The sequence below is a fragment of the Talpa occidentalis genome, unplaced genomic scaffold (assembly GCF_014898055.3).
Source record: "Talpa occidentalis isolate TD23 unplaced genomic scaffold, MPIMG_talOcc4v2.1 talOcc4.17, whole genome shotgun sequence".
NCBI lineage: Eukaryota > Metazoa > Chordata > Mammalia > Eulipotyphla > Talpidae > Talpa > Talpa occidentalis.
In genome coordinates, this window is record NW_023601754.1 from 48,818,187 (window position 1) to 48,835,905 (window position 17,719).

Genomic DNA, 17,719 nt, shown 5'->3' on the forward strand with positions numbered 1-17,719 from the left:
CTCCTTCTGCAGACCTCTCCCATCTCGCCAGCTGCTTCTCTCAGCAGTGGATTCAATAAATCCACATTTTCTGTTCTCCACTGTCTTGTGAGGTCTTTCTTCACATCCTCCCCCCTCCGGCCACACCCTGATAATCATCCCCACTACGCTTTTGTCCCAGATTTCTGGGACCTGGTTTTGAACTCCTTCCCTATGGGTCCCTGCCAGAAGGTCCCTAAAACGTGCGGCACGCTTTAGGGCTTCCATCAACCTTGCTTTGGTAAAATTTTGTTTGTCTGGACATTTACCCCAGAGAAGATGGGTACTTTGTGGTATTTTTTTGCAAAACTATTAGCCTTCCTTTTCCATACTTGCTAATTCTATTAAAATTCATTCTAAGAGTATGTTTTGCCTCTGTGTGCATGGATGGTTGGATACTTTCTCTCTTTTTTTAAAGATTTATTTCATTTGTTTATGAATGCAAGAAGTGGGGTGTAGGCCAGAGGTGTGTGTGTGGGGGGGTGAGAGCATTCCCCAGAGTGGGGAGCAGAACAGGCGGATCTACCGAGCTACATTGCTGGAGGGAGCAGCAGGGAGACAGGAGAGGTCTGCTGCGCCAGGTGGGTAGCTCCCTGGCCGGGGATCGAACTCAGGCTGCAGTGCTGGCGATAGTGTGATAGCGGGAGATTTCACCCCCGCGCCAACACGGACGCCCGAGGTGGGATAGGGCCGGGAGTACCCCTTGGTGCCGCACCAACAGAGCCATGGGCATAGAGCAGGTACTGGTCCTACCCCGGCCTGACCCCGGCCCCAGTGCTCTGCTCTCCCTCACCCGCCCTGGTCCACGGCGCCCCCGGCACCTACTGGGCTTTCAGCTCCTACCCCGCCCTATGAGCCCGGCGTCGGGGCATCTGCACGGAATTCCTAGCAGCACTGCGGCCCGAACACCCATTACCTCCAGCCTTTACGGTCGCTCCGTCCCAGAGCGCAGGCTCCTCCTTCACCTCCTCTCCTACACTCGCGTCCTCTCGCCCCTCTGCTCCCTCCCGCCCTGTGGTGACAGAGTTCAGAATCCCCATCCATCCAAGAACCCACCCTCCTCGAAGCGACCGAGAGTAATGCCGGGGGGGGGGGGGGGGGGGGCGCACACTTCCGGCCAAATATATGAGTGGGCGGGATCGCGCCTGCGCAGAAAGGACTCTTCGCGGTGTCGCCATTACAGCGCGACTACATTTCCCACAAGGCTCTGCGTCTTACGTCAGGCGCCCCAGAAAATGGCAATTTCACGGTGTTCCGCTTTGTTGGGTTAAGACCTGAGAGGAGGCTTGAGGGACTGCGGCTACCCACGCGACAGTCTGGTTCGTTGTTAAATCCTGTTAATACCAGTGTAATGCCCTTGAGTTGGAAAATTCGATTTGGGGAAGCTAGACCTTGGCAGGAGACACTCTCTCGCCGTTTGGGTTGGAATGGCGGCAGTCCCGTCCAAACTGCGCTCCCTGAAACCGCGAATAGTGACAGTCACGGCGACTGCGTTTTGTTAAGCTGGTGTGGCTCAGTTAAATGAACATAATTTAAGTACACGACTGGTGGGTTCAGCAAAAGAGCACAGGTTTCGGGGCCCGGGCACCCGAGCCTCGGGGTGCAGGCACAGGGCGCGGCAGGACCTGGAGTCCGCGCGTTACTGGGGTCCACTGCTGACGGGCCTCGGGAGTGCGGTATTGGGAAGCTGTGAGGGCGGGGAGGGTGGGTGCAGTTGGGAGAAATTGCGGGGTGAGGCTGGAGGCGCGGGGATGGAAATTCACTAGAGACAGACTGGAGAACAGATAAGGCGCATTTATTGAAATACGCAGCAAGACAGGAGAAAACTATGGGTGAAACTAAAGACTGTCATTTAGGGCTTGGGGGACATGAGTCTGCTGACCATGTTATCAGCTTGACGACCAAGTGTTGTTATTGAAACCAGACCCCACACCCCCGGCCATGGTTCTTATCAGCAAGGTTTACACTGATCAGCTTGTGGGGTCCCTTGTCATACATCGCAGGGGACGAGATGGGAGAGGTCTGTGCGAGGACGACTTGAGTCTCTCTTTTATACTGTTTTCGGGGCTGTCTAACTTGGGGCGCCAGTTTGCATCAGCTATCTGCTGGGATGTCTGGTCTCTGGTGCTGGCTCTGCTTCCACATTCCTGGTTGGGCTAGTTTTTCTGGCCCTGGTGGTTGGTCTTGGGGCATTGTTTCCATAGCAACCTTATCCATCGTTATGTATTACAAGCCTTGCAAACCTGCCACTGGGCAAGAAGTGGGAGCTTAGTGTTTAAGCCTTATTAAATGGTACCCCAACAGAGAGTCTTGTCTACTGAGCCCAGGCAATGAAGGTCCTGGGAGGAAAGTGAGATTGAGGATCACAAGGGAAGGCACAGCAGGAGGCTACCCGAATTGTGTTGTTTTTTTTTAAAGATTTATTTATTCATACAAGAAGCGGGGTACAGGCCAGATGTGTAGGAGGGTGAGAAGATTCACTAGAGACAGAGTGGGGAACAGATTAGGCAGACTGAAGTACACTGCTGAGGGGAGCAGCGGGCAACACAGGAGAGGTCTGCCGTGCCATGTGGGCATCTCCGAAGCAGGCCGGGATTGAACCCGCACTGCAGAGGCTGTGGACAGCTTCACAGCGCTGTGCTCAATCACCTGCACCACCAGGGAGGCCCTCTTTTTTTTTTTTTTTTTTTTTTTTTAAAGATTTATTTATTTATTTATACAAGTACTGGGTACAATCAGAAGCATACGGGAGGGTGAGGGAATTCACCAGAGCCAGAGCGGGGAGCAGAGCAGGCAGAATGACTGAAGTACACTGCTGAGGGGAGCAGCTGGCAGCAAGAGAGGTCTGCACGCCATGCAGGACCCTCACCCGGCGGCTGGGATCGAACTGGTGCTGCAGAAGCTGCGGACAGCATCACAGCACTGCGCTCAACTGCCTGCGCCACCAGGGGAGGCTCTACCCCTATTTTTGACTGTGTGTACTGTTGTCTAGGACACAGCTGTGGGAAGGAAAGTGTCTATTCTATGCAAGCTGAGGCAGCCAGATCATGGACAGCATCACTTGACAACAACTCTCTTCAAACCCAGTAAGATGATGCTATTTCTGCCCCACTATAATTTTCTCTAAGCCATCAATAGGCAGTAAACCACTGTTGGAAAACATGTATGCACACAATTTGTGTACTATATTTGTAGTGTATTTGTGTACTATATATATATGTACACATACACATACACATATGCTACCTGTGTGCTATAAACACATACTTGTGAGATAAGGGGAAGGGGAAAGAAGGAGGTATTTATGCAAAGCCTGACAGGATGTGAGGGTACCCATCAATTCCATTTACCAAGAAATCAGGAGAATCTGAGAGTAGATCAAATTCATAGTTTAGCTCTGTCTTCACAACAGCTAATCCCCGGAAGTCACAGAAGGTACACAAAATGGAGCCCCAGAAGCCTGGGGCCCCTGCCCTCAGGCCAGCAGCCTCTCCATGTGCCAGCATCTTTCGGAGCTGTGTTTTCACTGCTCCGTTTCCAAGTACCTTGTGTCCAGAAGCTGAGTCGGGGGGGCTGTGTGAGGAAGCAGCCCCTCGGCGCTCAGAAGCCAGTCGGCAGGGTGGATGAGGGATCTGAGTGCTGGTGTGGGGATAAAGGGGGGTCCTGGACATTGGGTCATATCTGGGAGAGTAAAGGCTGCTGAGCAACCCATGGAATTGATGAGGTTCAGAAAGGTGGTCCTCAGATGTGATATAGGGGTTCAGCAAGTGGTATCCTTGGATTACCTCTGAGAAAAGTTTGGGCAGTTTCCCATTCAATGGCATATTGCGAGTTTATTAAGGAAGAAAGAGGTTTGCATAGATACAAACAGGCAAAGGCTTCATTTTACCAGAGAAGGAGTATTAAAAAAAGGAAGGTAAAAAGGTACTTGCATAGGCACAAGCAGGCAGTCTCTGGGGTACTGGGCGCTGTCCCAGCTGAGAAGGCCTGTTTATGTTCCAGCCTAAGTTCATACTCACATCTTCATCCTCCCCCGTTTCCGGAATCACAGTTAAGCCGCCCCCAATGCTGACCCTTCCTCCTCCCTCGATCTTAATGTTGCTCCTGGAGTTTCAGAAGGATTGTCCTCCTGACTTTTGCTTTATAGGAAACATGCAATAATTTGACTTGAGAAATTATTTGCCAGGTCACATCAGGCTGTTTACATCAGGCTGCTTGACTTTTGGCTGATTTATCCCTATTGACACAGTGAAGCCCAAGCACGGAGGTTGGAGGTTTTTCTGGTTTTTGGTTTTCCCCTGAGAAACAGCACACGATCTCCCCATAAACACACCTGTTCTCCCGTGAGCCCAAGTGGTTCATGACGCACATTTAATGTAAAATCTCTTGAAAATGACTAAGGGGCATGTTCTCTATTTAAAATTGGAACATGGGCCTCCCCGGTGGCGCAGCGGTTGAGCGCTGGGCTGCGAAGCTGCCCGCAGCCTCTGCGGCGCCTGTTCGATCCCCAGCTGCTCTCCGGCCACCGGAGGAGGGTCCCTCATGGCGCACAGACCTCTCCTGCAGCGCCCACTGCTCCCCTCAGCAGTGTACTTCGTTAAGTCTGCCTGTTCTGTTCCCCACTCTGGCTCTGGTGAATTCTCTCACCCTCCTGCGCTTCTGACTGTAGCCAGTGCTTGTATAAATAAATAAACAAACAAACAAATAAATAAATCTTTAAAAAAATAAAAAATGAAAAATAAAATCGGAACATTAGAATACACATGCCAGCTCCTAAGCTATTTTTTAAAACGAAAGCAAACTGCGTTTTGAGTGCATAAGTCTCCTTAATGATGTAAACAATGGAAAACACAGTCTTACGCTCTGCAGGCAGCGAGTGTGAGTGATTCCCATGCCCTCTGTTAATTCCCCTATTACTGAATCCATCTGCTTGACAGTCTTTATGGCTTAACATTTCTAGATGTCGTGGTGATGTTATCTTGATTGTATTTGATGTATAATTCAAGGCCCCCTTCCACACTTGACTTGTTACAAACATTGTGTTTAGGGGTTTAGCTATATCACTTAGCATTTACTGTGTAAAGAACCAACCAAATTTCTCTGGCTTGCAGGGGAAATAAAAGACCCAAGCACTCTATTTGCGGATGTTTCCACATTGCTTTTTTTTTTTTTTTTTTGGTTTGTTTGGTTTTTGTTTTGCATAGAACTGGGGTATAGGCCAGAGGTGTGGGGGTGGGGGGCATTGAGAGGACTCACCAGAGACAGAGTGGGGAGCAGAACACGTGGATTGAATGAAATCCACTGCTGAGGGGAGCAGTAGGGAGACAGGAGAGGTCAGCTGCACCATGTGGGTCAGCTCCCTGGCTGGGGAGCCAACTCAGACCTTAGTTGTGATAGTGCTGAGACGTAACCCCCGAGCTACCAGGGAGGCCTTGGAAGTTCCCACGTTTTGGGCCTGCATCTAGTTTCATCAATTTTTATGCTTGTGTTGCCTGCATCCCAATGAGGCTAGTCTTCTGGTTTCTTCCCTGTAAGCTGTTGGTTTAAAGTGACTTCATTTACTTTTCTGTTGGTTTGTTCTGGCTGTTGGCTAATCCATGTATCCCCAACACTATCCCCAGGTGTCCTCACAAGTGACAGCATCCCAAGAATGCAAATTCCAGAGATAAACCACTTTTCTGAAAAACTACTTTCCATCCTCTGCATCATATCCACTGATTGAATAAGTCTTTGGGAACCTGTACAAGGACAGCACACCACCAGGAATGTACAATATGTGCAACTTTCCTCTAAAATCTAGGCTCAAAAGTGTTGTAAGTGTCCTTAAATTTTTTAAATAAATTCTCAGCATTCTTTGTTGGTAAGTCAGTGGGATTTGTGTGGTTTAATTACCTTAAGGATAAATTTAAGTCTAAATTTTACTAACTAAAAGACTTCTGGGTTCCCTCCCTGCATCTTTGAAACATGTAAAATAGTACTGTCCCCCAGAAGACTCTTCTTTTCCAGCTAATGTGTGGAGTTCTTTGCACAGGAGAATCTAGGAGCAAGGAGCTCTAGTCATTTCATAACTTGACTCCATTCTCCTTCTCTTTCAGCTCAACTTCCACAGTCCTCTAAGTGTTTCTTAGATCAAGAAACAAGAGACATTAATCTTAGAAATGGTAAGTCTTTTTTTTTTTTTTCAGCGACTTTGTCTTGAGCTTTGTGGAGATAAATTAGCGTGGAAAACTCAATACAAATGGAAATGTAGTTAAGACTGCCCTTCACAACATTTGCATAAAGTAGATGAAGGTGGCCACTGGGCACAGACAGGTCATCTGACTGGGGCATCCAGGTGAGTGAACACTGTCTCTGGTCTCTCTCACACCACTGCTTTGAAAGACAGATGCGTTGGTTTCTGATCAGAAATCAGACCCTTTCTCGGAGGACCTGGACACTTGCAGGCACAGAAGTCTGAAACAGTCTGCAGGTCGGAGAGATGATGCCGTGGACAGAGTCTCCTTCCCCATCAGAACTTAGCACTTCCTGCATGTAGCAGTGACGATGGTTTTCCACAGAAAGCACCAACTGATGAGGTTTGTCTGCAGAGACTAACAGTGCGGTGCAGACGACACTTGGAAGGCCTTACCTGAGGCAGTGAGGATGGAGTTGGCCACAGGTCCTTGAATAACTCCATGCATCTCTCTCCCCTGGTCTCCACATGCAGGTTGCACAGCAGACTGTTCAAAGTGATATATATATATATATATATACGTATATATAAAAAAATAACATTTATATTATATATATAACATTTATTATATATATAAACATATATATGTGTGTTTATTTTAAACATTTATTTTTATTTATTTATGCATTCAGAAACTGGGGTACAGGCCAGAGGTGGGGCGTACTGAAATACGCTGCTGAGGGGAGCAGCAGGAGACAGGAAATGTCTGCTGCGCCATGGTCAGCTACCTGGCTGGGGACCAAACTCCGACCACAATTGTTGGTGACAGCTTGATAGCACTGACTTTAACCCCTGTGCCACCATGGAGGCCCCAAAGTTATATTTTTTCACAGATGTTTCCACTGCTGTTTTGCTCTTATACCATTTCAATGTAGTCCTTCATTTCTTGTAAAGCTCACCTATGCCCTCGGTTATAGTCTGATCAGTGACTGTTCTCTACTCTGTTTCAGTGCAGTGTCCTGCCAGATATGAAACTGCAGTCGTGATCCACTCCTGGAAATTCTTGTCTGTTAGCTTCTGTCACAATCTGTTGTGATTTCTTCTGTTTCTCTGAATTCTTGTTTCTTCTGCTTATGCTGGTGTCTAAACCCAGGCCCGTTCTTAGCACTGTGCAGGTCTCCCTAACCGAGTCAGCCCTCAGGTTTGCAGATCTGACCTTTTCCCCACCCTTTCCACCAGCGCCCCAACACACTGCTTGCTTCTGTTAGTGTCCAAGGGCCACCTGGAGCTCAGGAACTCCAAAGTAAAAACCACATTCTCAAGTCTGTCCTTACTTATAGTGTCACTTCCTTCCAGCCAGTGACTCAGGCCTCAACATGGGCATGTTTATTTATTTATTCATTCATTCATACAAGAGCTGGGGTACAGACCAGAGATGCGGGAGTGAGACGATTCACCAGAGACAGAGAGGGGAACAGAATAGGCAAAAATATACTGACCAAAATATACTGTTGAGGGGAGCAGCGGGCAAATCAGGAGAGGTCTGCTGCACCATGTGGGTTGCTCCCCAGCCAACTGGGGATTGAACTTGTGCTGCAGAGGCTGCGAATTGCTTCATAGTGCGGTGCTTAACCCCTTGCTCCACCAGGGAGGCAACATGGGCATTTCTCCTGGACTCCTGCCTCTCAGGAGCAATCTCATGTATTACCACTTTTTTTTTTTGGTTCTTTAATATAATATGATATCTGCATTAGTGCTCACAAAGAAATACAGTAACTCTTCTTCTCCATTAGAATTTTCTATACTCACTATTGCTACAAGATAGCCAGTGCCCCCAGTCCCAGAGCCACTGTTGTTACCCAAGCATCAGTGTGCCAGTCCCCAGCTCTAGATGCCCCACAGGTGGCCAGCAGCACCCGCTGGTGCCATCACCAGTGCCAGGCTGCATGGAAACCAGCCCAGCGCCAGGAAGTGTCCCCTTCGACCACACACTGTCCCACTACAGAAAAGGAGATTGTTCCCTGGCAGATGCTGAAAACAGGGACCCCTTCTGTACATCTGGAGAGGAAGGCTATTGTGGCAGAGGCATTGCCCCCACGGGCTTGCTGGGCTGCCAGAAACCAGAAAACCAAGGAGCCGTGACATCCCTAAGGACGCACAACAGTTCCATTAACTGGCCCGCAGAAGCGTAGATGTAGGCCTCGACTAACAAAGGATTGGAAAGAATCATTTTAAAGAAATTCCACAAACAAGAATATAGCTTATTCAGTGGAGTATGGGCTTAAGGGCACAGAGTGAAGTAAATATTTTACAAAAAGGTAAAAATGAAAAGACACAAAATCTGATGGTGGAGATTCTGTGCTGTTTCTCTGTTCAGTCTCTTCCTTTCTCTTTGAACCATTCATTCACTTTCAGTCTCCAGCTACCACTGAAGCGTGACCGCTTACGCATTTTATCTCGCCTCAGATGTCTCCGGTGTGTATATGAGCCGTCCCCATGCTAGTGGGACAGTCTCATGTTTGACCACAGACGCCTCAATTTCTCTCTGTCTCAACCATACCCATCCTAGTCTTTCACCCAGTTTCCATTTACAGTGCCATTATGTACCTGAATCATTCCAGAAGCCTGGGGTCAAATTCCCCAGTTAGCCTTCTGACAGGAATTTAGTTCTGGTCCTGTTTTTTTCACCCCGTGTTAGCAGCAGCCTCCGGTCTGTCATTGCTGTGTAATCTCAATGTGGGTGGTCTCTTTTGGCCTCTTCTCTGAGTGTCCCTGAAGCCCGAGTCCATCTCTTAAGAGGGAGCTGATAAAAAGGCATATACAATCATGTAACTTACTCTGTGGGGGCCTCGTTATCCTTGTGCTTTGGGGAGTGGTTTCCACTCACTGTGGGGTGGAAATGGACGACCTTTTAGGAAACAGGACGCATACACACATAACTGGCCATTTAGAAGTTGTGAAAAACACTGGGCCATGTAAGGTTTCTTATTGTTGTATATAGAAATGCAGAATGATGTCACTCCGTGTCTCGTGAATACCTTTATATATTTGTCTCTTCACAACCGAAGAGAGGAACATTAACCTGGGCAGAGGGGTCTTGACTGTCTCATTTCACAAAAACTACTCGTCCTCTCCTTGCATCCTGAGTTCAGTTACTGCCTCACATACATGAGAAACGTGGTTCACATGGAAGAGCTAATGGATGATAGAAAGTGCTGTTTCTTTCTCACTGTATCCCCACATTCTGTGTATATTGAGCATGTTTTTGACAAATACATTGTTCCGTGTATTTGTTATGATTATGTCTCCAATCCAGATGATGAGGTCCTTTCAGGAGCAGAGTTTTATTCTAAGAATGAAGTGCAGGGCCCCCCTGGTGGCCTAGGGGTAAAGTCTCAATGTTATCACCTGGTTGGCCTGAGTTCAAGCCCCGGCCAAGGAGCTCACCCACTCGCTCCCCTCAGCAGTGTATTTCAGTGGCTCTGCCTGTTCTGCTCCCTACTCTATCTCTGGTGAATCTTCTCAGTCCCCACAGCCCTGACCCATACCCCAATTCTTCTATGCAAAAATAAATAAAATGTTTTTTTAAAAAATGAACTGCATTTTCAGATTTATAAGGCAAACTTTCAGATAGCATTTTGGGAAACTAATGTGTTAACGCACAGGACCTTTCTGTGGTGCTGTCTCTGAGTGTCACAATGTAGAGTACAGAGCATGAGGTGTGTTACATGAGACACAAAGAATGAAATCTCAGACCTCTAGTTCTTCTGACTCGACTATAAATGCCTTGAGTTGAGGAGATGGTGTCGTTACAGGAGGCGGTGACCTTTGAGGACGTGGCTGTGGCCTTCACCTGGGAGGAGTGGCAGGACCTGGACGACGCTCAGAGGACCCTCTACAGGGACGTGATGCTGGAGACCTACAGGAGCTTGGCATCCCTGGGTGAGCCAGACTCCTTCACCACCAAGTGCAAACTCTCCTTCAGTGATACATGTGCAGCTTTTTCTAACTATGTACGTTATAGGTTTAAGACTTCATGCCAACTAGATTGTTCACCACCCCAAGAATGTATACAATTAGCCCCTCATGTGCAAAAGTTACAACTCTGCTATTGTCACTCTTCAAAGACTGAAGCCTAAACAGATATTTCTCATCACCAGGGCATTGCATGATGAAACCTGAGGTGATCGTCAGGATGGAGCAAGGAGCAGAGCCGTGCGCTGTAGGAGCACCCCCAAACAGGAGCCTCTCAGGTCAGTCGGTGCAGACCATGAGGAGAGCCCAGCAGTTGGCCAAACTAGCTACTATCGCCCGTGGCTCCCTCTGGGTTCAGACCTTACGAGAGTTAGTCTGCGTGTATCAAACCCTGTCATTATTCAGTATCCGGTTATGGCTCTCCCGTGTCTATTGCACCTTTTTTTAAACGGTTGTGTATTTTCTTCATCTTAACCAAAATCTAATCATGCTTGCCTATTCTTGAAGGCTTATCTTGTCAGCCATGTTTCCCTCCATTTGTTCATTTTCATGGATTATTCTTTCAGACATGTATTCATTTCTTTCAACATACTCATTGTCACGTTCTAGACATATGTATTTTTTTTAGGTATAGGGATAGCAACAATAGTCAAAGCAGTGTTTTCTGCAGCTTATATTCTGTGGAAAGAAAAAATTAAAGAAAGGTAATAGATAAATAAGAGTCACATAATATTTCAGTAGGATGAGGGCCGAAAAATGGCATGTGTATTTTACACACATTCTTTCAAAAGAAGGTGTGCAGATGACAGTGGATTTTTCTGACGTGTTTACATTGAAGACATTCAGTTGGAGATGACAGTCAACCCACTTTGACGCTTCATCTATAGAGAGACATACAATCTGGTATTGCTTTTCTCCACGAAGTTAGTAAATCACTAGGCGTGATTAGAGGAGGTTACCAAGGGAGTTCTGAGAACATGAATGAAAGGTTCCCAGGAAACCTTGTCTACTTTTACAAATTGTGGATGCACAGAGGCCCAGCACATGGTTTAGCGTGAAGAGGAGTGTGACGGGGGTGGCGGTGGACAGGTATGTGTCCGTGGACAGGTGTGTGTCCCAAAGCGAGTGCAGCCACCAGCTTAGGTCAAGCAGTACCTGGCAGCCTCTCGGTTATGCCTACAGGAGAGTAGGCAGATATATTGACCAAGCATGTCTAGAATTTTTTTTCTTCTATATTTTGTGGCAACATGACTTGACATTAAAAGATATTTTAAGGGCCTCCCCGGTGGCGCAGCAGTTGAGTGCTGGGTTGCAGCGCAGTGGTTGAGCGCTGGGTTGCGAAGCTGCCCGCAGCCTCTGCAGCACCGGTTCGATCCCCGGCTGCTCCCCGGCCACCGGAGGAGGGTCCCACTTGGCACGCAGACCTCTCCTGCCGCCCGCTGCTCCCCTCAGCAGTGTGCTTCGGTCCTTCTGCCTGCTCTACTCCCAGCTCTGGCTCTGGTGAATTCTCTCACCCTCCGCGCTTCTGACTGTATCCAGTGCTTGTATAAGATAAATAAATCTTTAAAAAAAAAAAAAAGATATTTTAATGGGGCCTCTCCTGGTGGCGCAGTGGGTTGAGCACTGCACTGTGAAGCTGTTCATAGCCTCTGCAGCACCAGTTCGATCCCAGCTGGCTGGCAAGGATCCCACATGGCATGGCAGACCTCACCTTTTCGCCCGCTGCTCCCCTCAGCAGTGTATTTCGTCAGTCTGCCTGTTCTGTTCCCTGTTCTGTCTCTGGTGAATCCTTTCACCCTCCCGCACATCTGGCCTGTACCCCGGTTCTTGAATAAATAAATCTTTAAAAAAAAAAAGATATTTTAATGTAATTTGTTGTGTTAGCTAGGGGAAACAGGTACTTCTTTGCCTAGCATAAAACCAGTGACCAATGTTGATGGTAGTTAAAATCTTGTGTGATTATAGAAAGTAAATTCAACCTTACCATAGCATTCAGAGGAAATGCTTAGATATTGATCATGGATGTGGTAATTTTACATTCATTGTAGATCTCCAGACTATGGATAACCCAGAGGAGACTAACCTGAAAATTCAGGGCAGACATTTGCGACAAGGTAGAGTCACCAACAACAAAATATCACCAAATGAAAGGATTGACCTGAGGAAAACATTGAATTTAAGCACAATCCATAGATCGGAGATGGTTAGAGATGGTGGAGCTCCTTCAGGAATGGTGTCTGAAGATGTTAGTGTATGTAAGAATGATCTTCACCGTGGCAAGCCTGGAAGCGTGCATGCTGGAAAGACTTTGCAGGGTTGGAGTGTAACCAGGGAATCTTTCCAGCGGCCCAAGCCTCCCGGTCTTCCTCAGATGGTTCCAGTTCTGCAGCAGCCTCTAAAATTTTATGGACAAGAAAGTACCGTCCCTAAGAGGGCTCTTACAGGAGAGGCCACCTATAAACAAGGCGAAGGTGGGGAAGCCCGAGAGAAGTCGGCTGTCACTGTCAGAGAGACAGGTTACACGAGTGAGCATCGCTACAGATGTAAGAAATGGTGGGAAATCGTTATTAAGAAACCAACACAACTGATTCTTCGTAGACACACAGAGCACAAACACCCCCACCTTGTCAAAGTAGGAACATCTTTCACAAGAAATTACACCTCATTCAGCAGCAGCGTCCTCAGATAGGAGAGGCAAATATTAAAGACAGTAAATACGGTAAGTCTTCTGTCCTCAACAAACATCAGAACATAGAAGCAGGTGAGGAACCTTACGAATACGCAAAAACATGTGAAAATTCAACCGTCAGCCGGCGTCAGAGACATTTCACAAAAGAGAAACCCTATAAATGTAAAGAAATCAGCAAAAATTTTTGCTGGAAGTCACCCCTCAGTACACATGAGAGACTCCTCACGGGGAACATATCCTATGAATGTGAGGATTGTAGGAAGTGCTTTTCAAAGAAAGCATACCTCATGAAACACTGTCTGACACACAAACGACTGAGACCCTATCAGTGTAAAGAATGTGGAAAATCTTTCTGCCGCAGGTCGTACCTCCCTAAGCACCACAGATTGCACACAGGTGAGAAACCATTTGAATGTCAAGAATGTAGGAAATCTTTCACCTGGAAATCAAGCCTCACTCTACATCAGAGAATTCACACAGGAGAGAGACCCTATGAATGTAAAGAGTGTAAGAAAACGTTCTACCGGAAGTCAAACCTCAGAACACATCAGAGAGGTCACACAGGAGAGAGATCATTTGAATGTAAAGATTGTGAAAAATCTTTCTATTGGCAGTCAAACCTTACAGCACATCGGAGAATTCACACTGGAGAAAGACCCTATAAATGTAAAGAATGTGGTAAAGCTTTCAAGCAGAAATCAGAAGTTATTAAACACCATACAACCCATATAGGAGACCAACCCTTTGAATGTAAGGAATGTAGAAAATCTTTCACCCGGAAATCGGACTTTACTAAACATCACAGAATTCACACAAGAGAGAAACCCCTATGAATGTAGAGACAATAGTAAGACTTTACCAGAAATCAAGTCTGATTCAGCATCACAACATTCACACAGGTTAGAAACCCTATGAATAGGAGGAATATGGACAACCTTTCAACCACAAACCAAATCTCACTCAGATCGGCAAGTTCACAGTGGGTAGGAGGGTGTGAATGAGATGAATGTAGAACTTGATAACTGCAAGGAAATCACTGCACTTCAGAGCGCTCACTCAGAACGGGAACCCTAAGAATGTGAAGAATATAGGAAAGCTTTCTTGGAGTCTGCTCTCCCCACCCATGAGAGAGGTCCTGAAGCTAAAGGACCCCTTGGACTTTCCTCAGAATCCATAAGGTGAAGAGGGCAGTGTATTTAAGACGGTACAGGTTGACCAGAGAGCAACTTCTGCACTTTATCCAAAAGTCTCCATGTGTTCTTTGCCTTAGTGCAGATACACATGTGCTCCCTTAAGAGCCTGTGTGTATTTGTGTGATCTGTTTACAACCCAAGCAGTGCACTGTGGGCAGTTTATGAAAGTGTGACATGCTTCTATGAGAAGTTCCTGAGCCTGTTGTAGAAAATGCCCACAGAAAAGAACATGTGTCACTTTTTTTTCAAGTTAGATAATGGAAAAATTAACACAGGGAACAATGTAACACACATCGCATGCCTTTGCAAACTGAAAAGTAAAAGCTTGAAAATAACCACTAAGGTGTCTAATTGCTCAACAAATCTTCCACCTTTCTAATGATCTTTAATGTCAGAGTTTTCAAAGAGAATTGTTGAGTGGTCTGAAGAAATAATTTAAAGATTACTTCACTATAGCACAGTGGTTCCCCACACGGGCTATTTTGTCACCAGAGGACATTGTGCAACCAATCACATAAAATTTTGCCTTTTTCTCTTGTTCAGAATTATAGAAATTTCTCGGGCATGGAAAAATAGACTACTTTCTGAGGGAAATGTTTGGGTAGCACACTGCAAAGTGTGTGGGAGGGAACATGCTAGTTTGCCATCTTTGGGGTGAGAATGAGACTACTCTGATCACCCAGTTCACATGACTCTCCCATGCCAGTCAAATCCCAAAGTCTCTGAAAGCTATTGTCTCAAAATCTAGGGCGTTGGGCCTCCCTGGTGGCGCAGAGGTAAGTCTCAGCGCTGTCAAGCTTTATCTCCAGCCGCTGCAGCACGAGTTCCATCCCGGCCAGGGAGCCTCACACACAGCACAGCAGACCTGTCTCCCTGCTGCTCCCCTCAGCAGTGCATTTCAGTAGATCTGCCTGTTCTGTTCCCCACTCTGTCTCTGGGGAATCCTCTCACCCCCCACACATACACCTCTGGCCTATACCCCAGCTCTTGTATGCGTAAGTAAATAAAAGTAAAATCTTTAAAAACAAAAACAGGGCCTCATCTCTATGGCCTGTGTACAGATCCTGTGCTGGCTTGATGGTTGACCAGCGGGCAAAAGCTGAGTGTTGTCAACTCTCTCAAGGTTTTTGCCACCGAGGGGGTCAGAGAGGGCTCTTACACACGAGTGTTCGTGCCCTGTTCTGCTCCCCAACTGTGATGTGGCTCTTGCATTGGTCTATACACTGGCCCTCAAATTGGACCAAACTATAGTGCCCTCATCTTTGGTTGTCACACTGGAAGGGGACTGGTGAGGACCCAACACCTTGGTCCTCGTTGGAAGTTCTGGAGTTCTGTAATGCCAGGATTGAATAAGGAGTTAACCACGAGGTGTGTTTTCAGAACCCCTGGGCTGGAGGGAGGGTGTCAGGCCTGCATCCCTTACAGGAGGCCCAGAACAGTGTGTCACTCATTGAAATGAGCAGACCAGACACTCGGGGTGGGGAAGCTGTTATGGGGAGTCCTGTGTGGACTCCCCGAGGCAGGAGGCACTGTGGCCATGGCTGCACCCCATCTCAGGCCAGCCCCCCTCCAGCTGCCTGTGGGCGTGAGCAGGATCCTGAGCACTTCCAGATCTTTCTTGGAGCTGACACGAGTGGGAAAGGGAGAGGGGAGGGGAGAAGGGACCAGGAGGCAGGCTGGGGAAGGGGGTAGAGGGTTGTGCAGACTCCTCAGCCGACTTCCCCTGGGCGTTGGGAGAGGGGCCCCGTGCCCACCTCTGCCTCTTGTGCTGCGCTGCTTCAGGAGTGCCTGTGCCTCCCTGCCTCTCTCTGCCAGCGGCCTGAGGGGCCATCAGCTCTGGACTCCAAACCAGACTCTCGGTCCCCCAAAGCGCTGCCTCCTGATTGGGGAAGTAGCCCCTCAGTGATGGTCCAAAAGGTCGTTCTGAGGCCTCCAGCCTCAGCTGAGCCAGCTGCTCCATTAACTGTTCCTGCTCTCACCCATCCCACACCCAGGTCCTTGGTGACAGGCTTCCCCTCAGCTGCCTCTTGATTCTTCTCTCCCCTGGCTTGTTAGTTCAGGGAGTTCCCCCCTTGCTCCCAGCACACGCTGTGCTTCCGGGAAGGGGCCAAACAGCCATCAGCATTGTGTCCCCAGGTAGAGCTGCATGTTGCTTCTACCTGTTTGAAGCAACAGATAGGTTTGTTCTAGCCTCTGACGGGCCCCTGGGACAAAAAAAAGGGGGAGAATGAGACCAAAGAGCCACTTCCAATGAGACTTGCTTTTGTGGCTCTGTGGCACTTTTAAGGGACTAATTTCCAATGGAATTTGAAGGACCTATTGGGCCTGGCACTTGACTTGCGGTTCTCTCTTAGGGGATTGTGTGGGTGCACAACCAGCAAAGGCAAGAGATTTTGAACCTGCAGGTTGAGTTGCGTTGCCCCAGTCCCATTTGAACATGTGGACTGAATCATGGATGGGAAGCTGTGTCCAAGCAAATACCCCCACTGCATGACCACGGAGCACCCTGAAAGGCAGTGTTAGACCCTGACTAAGGATCATCTCAGTCTCCTGTAGGGAGAAGGCAGCCCACAGGTGCAGCTGGAATGTGACTTACCTGAGCCCGCCTGGCATAGGCCAGGACAGGCTGGCACTGCCCTTCTCCCCCACCTCGTGAACTTCCCCTTTAAATGTCTCCTCCTAGCTCCCTTGGGAGACACAGGTTATATTTTCCTTCCCCAAACTGGCCCTCTCATGCATGAGTCTCTAAGAAAACCTTGCCTGGCTCAACTACACCTTGTACTCCGGGAAATTCATTTCCTGGAGGGCAAGGGACCCTCTTTTAGGTTTGAGGCCTTATGACAGTTGTCTGCATGGTAGTGTCACAAGCAACCAAGTGCCAGGCCCAGCTGGGGCAGTTAGTGAAGTGATGCTCCCCAAATCTAAGGCTTTCCAGCTCCCCAGGGTTTGCGGTGAGGGGTCACTCATGTTTTGTACCCTGAAGAGTGAAATGGGTGCCTGGGTCAATGGCAGTACTGACAGTGACTCCAAGGGGACAAGGACGGGGTGCGTCTGGCTGGGACAGGCCTTCCCTGCACACAGCACTTCTGCCAATCTGCCCCTATGCACTTACAGGATGCATTCCGCACCATCACCCCTGCACACAGCACAGCTTCTCATCAGGGAACCCCCGAACAGCAGCAGCAGGGCGGCCCTGGGCCCATGCTGGTGGCGGTCCCAGGTCTTGTCAGGTCCCAGCCTCCCTAGCAGCCTCCTTGACAGGATGGGGGCCACCTCTGCCCACTGAGTCACCAGGCCAGCAGGTGGCCATGCCCAAAGGGCTGGGGCAGTTTCTCCGGGAGGCTGGGCTGAGTTGTGGTCAGGACCTGCTACTGTCTCCACAGCCAGAAAACAAGGGTCCCATCACCAAGGGGTGGAAATGTGGGTGACACTACTCCCTGTCCCATGGGCCTGCTGGGAAAGTGGGAGAATGTAAGAGCAGCTCAGTCTCGGGCCTTTTAGGAGACGGGGTGACTACTGCCATCACAACAGCCAGCCCCGGGCAGTCGCAGGAGGTTCTGAGAATTAATGCAGCCCCGCGCCCAGTGCCCCGCCAGCCTGAGCTGGCAGCAGCTTCTAGTCCCAAAGTCCAGGTCGGGTCCCCAGCCCCAGGCTCCCCATCCCCTTCCCTCC

The 17,719-nt window shown here is 48.4% G+C and overlaps 1 protein-coding gene across 1 annotated transcript; it reads left to right on the top strand.

The window, feature by feature from the left end:
* Positions 1-1,222: 1,222 nt before the first annotated feature.
* On the top strand, positions 1,223-12,854 carry LOC119248718 (zinc finger protein 717-like). Its single transcript, XM_037515594.2, has 6 exons — positions 1,223-1,337; positions 5,640-5,831; positions 6,114-6,179; positions 10,006-10,132; positions 10,351-10,443; positions 12,214-12,854. Exons 3-6 carry the CDS (start codon positions 6,177-6,179, stop codon positions 12,852-12,854), a joined length of 864 nt encoding a protein of 287 aa, XP_037371491.1. The 5' UTR covers positions 1,223-1,337; positions 5,640-5,831; positions 6,114-6,176.
* Positions 12,855-17,719: the final 4,865 nt, after the last annotated feature.